Source organism: Anoplopoma fimbria, chromosome 22, assembly GCF_027596085.1.
Source record: "Anoplopoma fimbria isolate UVic2021 breed Golden Eagle Sablefish chromosome 22, Afim_UVic_2022, whole genome shotgun sequence".
Classification (NCBI taxonomy): Eukaryota; Metazoa; Chordata; class Actinopteri; order Perciformes; family Anoplopomatidae; genus Anoplopoma; species Anoplopoma fimbria.
Window position 1 is genome coordinate 12723118 of NC_072470.1, and position 5000 is coordinate 12728117.

At 45.6% G+C, this 5000-nt stretch overlaps 1 protein-coding gene across 2 annotated transcripts in view; it reads right to left on the minus strand.

Annotated features, from left to right (window-relative positions):
* Window positions 1–5000, minus strand: part of LOC129111982 (diacylglycerol kinase zeta-like) — a 54264-nt gene that overhangs the window by 46927 nt on the left and 2337 nt on the right. Inside the window, exon 1 of one of the 2 annotated variants that reach the window (XM_054624153.1) lies at window positions 72–1107. The exons of the other annotated variant lie outside the window; for it this stretch is intronic. Coding sequence (XP_054480128.1) covers window positions 72–334 — 263 coding nt within the window. The 5' untranslated portion in view covers window positions 335–1107. Of the gene's footprint in view, window positions 1–71; window positions 1108–5000 lie in introns of those variants that run through there. 2 annotated transcript variants of the gene reach the window in all.

The following is a 5000-nucleotide window of genomic DNA, read 5'->3' on the forward strand; positions in this document are numbered from 1 at the left end:
CTGGTCCACACCAGACATTACGCCGGTTCAGGTGAAGCCACCATTATTTAAAAACACACACACCGCCTTACCTCCTGCTGAAGAGCTTGAGTCCGGTGAAGGACTTGGAGCAGCCGGTCAGCATCTCGTTCTCGTCCTCGTCCTCCACGCAGTCCGGGGGGGTCGAGGAGAAGAACGTGGGGAGGAGGTTGGAGGAGGTGGAGGACGCCGAGCTGAATTCCCCGTTACCTCCTTCTCCTTCTCCTTCTCTTCCCGCCTCTTCCCTCGGTTGTTCAGGGGACCCGTTACAGGTGTCCAATCCAGGTTCGGCGTCCGCTCCGGGGCCGCGATCCATGACAGCGAGTGGGTTCAGTTCCTGTGGTTTCACCCGTGGCACATGTCAGCTCCAACTCCTGGAATTCTGGCTCTAGTTCCTGGAAAGTTCAACGAGTCCTGATAGGACCAAAGTCCTGGGATGTCCAAGCTATCCCAGAAAGGAGGACTCCCAACGTTTACTCCGAGTATTCCAAATATTCCCAAAGGAATGCTCGGTGTTCAAAGGAGTGCCAGGAAAAGGGGGGGGGGGGGGGGCGATCAGGAGCTTCGTAAGGTTGGAATAAGAACTAAGAATACACTAAGAATGCAGTTATCTAAGGAGGAAGTGTGACCATTAACCAGTCCAGAGTACTACAATGGCTCTGTAGTTCTAACAGGACTGCATTGTGTTTCAGAGGTTGGACTCCAGGTTCTCTACTCAATGTTTGGTTCTGCAGAACAACAGAACAGAACAGAACACCAGGTGTCCGCTGGTTCAGAAGAACTAGGTAGTATGATGAAGGTGCTACGAGCAGTCACAGTACTACAAGGACTAGGACTTCAAACATGGCTGCTACCCTGCAGAGGCTACAAAGTCAATAATCCACATGCCAAAGGTCTTTTACAAGGTGTGTGTGTGTGTGTGTGTGTGTGTGTGTGTGTGTGTGTGTGTGTGTGTGTGTGTGTGTGTGTGTGTGTGTGTGGAGAGAGATTAGTGCCGAGTCCTGAGGGAGACATAATCCGTCCCTGCTTTTCTGTCCATGTGTCCCACTCCGTTACTGGGCTGTCAATCACAGCTTCCTCTCGTCTTTGTTTTTTTCTTCTTTTTTCTTTCTTCTTCTTCTTCTTCTTCTTCTTCTCTAAGTTCAGATTGCTTCCTCTCCCTCCTCCCGTCTCTTCTTCTTCTTCTTCTTCTTCTTCTTCAGTTTTCTCTTCTACACTCCATGTGAGGCGCACGCTGACAGACGCACACACACACACGCCTTAGTAGTAACACACACACACACACACACACACACACACACACACGCCTTAGTAAAAACACACACACACACACACACACACACACACTGATCCTGAGCTACCCGTCCGGCTTAAACCAGGAAGTGGATAATGACTACAATCAGGGCCTCGCTGGTAGCTGCCCTGTCACATGCCTGACTGAAACTCCCTCACTGATCCCTGACACCAGCCACACGCCTTGCATGCAGCCATTACCCAGAATGCACCACGTTTCATTGATCAACATATATATATATACACACACATATATATATATAATATATTACATATAAAGTACTGTAGGTGTTTTTTTTATTCTCCGTGTTCCCTCAAGGCATTGGTGTTTTTATGGGATTTTTGGAAAAGGATATTTAATCATATTTTGATAAACGAAACGATTAAATTGTGCAATAATTCTGCGTAGCAACCAGCATCGACCCACAGATTCAGACACAATGCACGCGGATGCATCGTCTACTTCTATCCTAATGTATGAAGTCTCTCTCACTCTCTTTCTCAATTTATTTAAATGAATTCATTTCTAGTTCTGAGTCATGACCAGAACAACACACTGACACATGCGACGCTTCTCCACACGAGGGCAGTGTCCTCCAGCGTTCAACAACACAAACCAGCAATGAAGAAAAACAGAGAGAGAGAGAGAGAGAGAGACCCAGACTGAATGACTAAAGAAAATCAAAAAATAAGCTAGAACATCATCTTTAATGTTCCTGTTCATTATCTGAGGTGATGATGGTTAAAGCTCAAGGACTGCTGGAGCTGGTCGGGTTGAAAACAGTCGGATTTAAATAATCGGAAAACACAGAAAAGAGCAGCGAACGGTCTCCTTCAGGACTGTCGTGTTCTGTTGTGTCCAGACGTACATCTAGATACTGTGTGAAGGAGAGAGAACACAACTATACGCACACACACACACACACACACACACACACACACCTGCTCCCCTCCTCTCCGTCAACCCTGTTCCCTCTCATCCTTCGCCCACTCAGTATTTCCATGACAAACAAAATGCCTCTCGACAGCGTGACACACAATCCAGAGAGATCCTTTTACCTTCCCGACACCCACTGCTGCCCTATTTCTTCCTCCAACTAAGAAGCCTGATTATGAATGCAAACATTAATCCAAAACCTGACCCCAAAGCAAAACCCTTTCCGTCATGAGCTGCAGAGAAAGCTCTACGCCCAAATCATCATCCGATGATGAGACTAATACGTGATCTTTGCTTATGGGTCAAACCAGGAGGTGCTACTCAATCAATTAAGTGGCCTTAAAGACAAGAACGTCACGTGGTTGTCGCCGTTTCTCCAAAAGACTAAGAGCAGAGGCCGATGAATCACCAGAACCGGCCCGGTGCTCACGCCGACGACACCCGTGAGTCAGGATGAATTTACACTGCAGATATCGCTGCTTATGCAACGGATATGACTGTGCGTCGAAGGATGCTGCACCGGGTGTGCAAGGGAGCGAGGTAGCGTTAAAGGGCACCTATGCTTCTTATAACGTGGTCAATAAATGAAGAGCATCCACGTTGTTTCCATGGCAACCCTGAGGGGGGTTTTATAACACCTGGAGCATTCATTTCTATCCCGTAATGGTTTATTGTTCACTGCTCCAGTTAATAGCACGGTCCTCAGAGTCGCCCTGGCAACAGGAGATGTATATCTGGACTTCAAAGTCAACAACAAACAGTAAATGTAATTTCCCAGTGTGGTTAACAACCAGCCCGGGCTAGCTATCAGCCCTGTCGTTGTCCTGAATCAACATTAATATTCTAGCAGATAAGAGGCCATGTGTTCTGTCCGACTGAAGCAGTGAGCGTGATGCGAGGCCAGTGAGGAAGAAGAACCGGGGCACCCCGCTCAGTGCTGGAATTTCAGTTTTCACCCACAACATGTAATAAATAGCATTATATCCTTACTTTATTATAAATTCATTCATTGTTTTTGAATGTTTTTTTGTGCAGTGGAGTGATACGTAACACGGTGTACTAGTAGTCCGTCCACCGTGAAGGACAGCAGTGATCCGTATTGAGTAACCTATTTACTGGGTCTGACCCGGCGGACTACTTTCTGCTGGTGGGTGACGTGACCGATCCGATAATCACGTATAACGCCACCCGGTCGGCACGCTGAAGCCCCATCACAGTGTCGCAACGTTTGTCAAAGTCGTCGCAGAGGGAGGAAGCCATGCAGACGGAGTGACGTCCTGGATTGGCTCCACCCACAATCTGATATCGTTCTTTATTGCTCTGAATCCATCAGGCTACATTAACCAATCCGTTCTCATTTAGAAACCAATACCAGTGCTACTCCTCCTTCAGGAGTAGCACTGGTATTGGTTTCTAAATGAGAAGGCACCACAACAAAACTACTTTGAGACGAGAACAGAAGACATCTTCATCTCCGTTTGCGGGGGGAATTAGAACACTGGTTCCCAAAGACACTGGTTCCCAAAGACACAAGACTTAGATAAGAAAAGACTAGAACTTCCCTGACACCAACTCATCCTCGAGCGAAGACAAACAACATGCAAAGTGACAGCTCCACCGAGTCCTGTGGACAGAAGGATCCCGGGCTTGTATCTCCGCCATCTGGTGTTGTGTTGGGCTCCATTATGCAACTTTTTGGCTCGAGACACGAGGTGCATTGTTCTTCCCTCCCACTCACTCAGCTGATCAAGTTGATGCATCAACTCTACACTTGTCAATCAGGATCATCAATAATGATCATCAGTGTCCTGAAACTAGCACAGACAGCATCAGATGAGCCTTTTTGACGACAGAGGTTCATTCCCCGTTTCTCTATCCGTCTTTTACCAGGAAATGAAAATGGGAAAAAACAGACCTCACACAACAATGACCCCCCCCCCCCCTTTTTCTGATCATGTTAGTGGAGACAAATCTAATTACACAGTTCTCGTTAGTGTAATTATTGCCAGGAAGACGGCGAACGAGCGGTGCTCACAGCCGGTCTGGTTCCATCTGCAGGGAGACAGAACCAGACTCCTTTATATACTATATATATACATACAGCGGGTAAAATAAGTATTGAACACGTCACCATTTTTCTCAGTAAATATATTTCTAAAGGTGCTATTGACATGAAATGTTCACCAGATGTCGGTAACAACCCAAGTAATCCATACATACAAAGAAAACCAAACAAATAAGTTCAGAAATTAAGTTATGTGTAATAAAATGGAATGACGCAGGGAAAAAGTATTGAACACATGAAGAAAGGGAGGTGCAAAAAGGCATGGAAAGCCAAGACACCAGCTGAAATCTATCAGTAATTAGAAAGCAATCCTGCAAATTAACATCAGCTGGTTCAGTCCCACCGGATGGCCTATAAAAAGGTGTCTCATTACCAAGGTGTCACACAAGAAACATCTCATGATGGGTAAAAGCAAAGAGCTCTTCAATACTTTTTCCCTGTGTCATTCCATTTTATTACACATAACTTAATTTCTGAATTTATTAGTGTGGTTTTCTTTGTATGTATGGATTACTTGGGTTGTTACCGACATCTGGAGAAAATCTCATGTCAATAGCACCTTTAGAAATATATTTACTGAGAAAGAGGATGACGTGTTGAATACTTATTTTACCCGCTGTATGTATATGTATATATATATATATATATATATATATATGTGTGTGTGTGTGATGAGCTGCTCCTGTG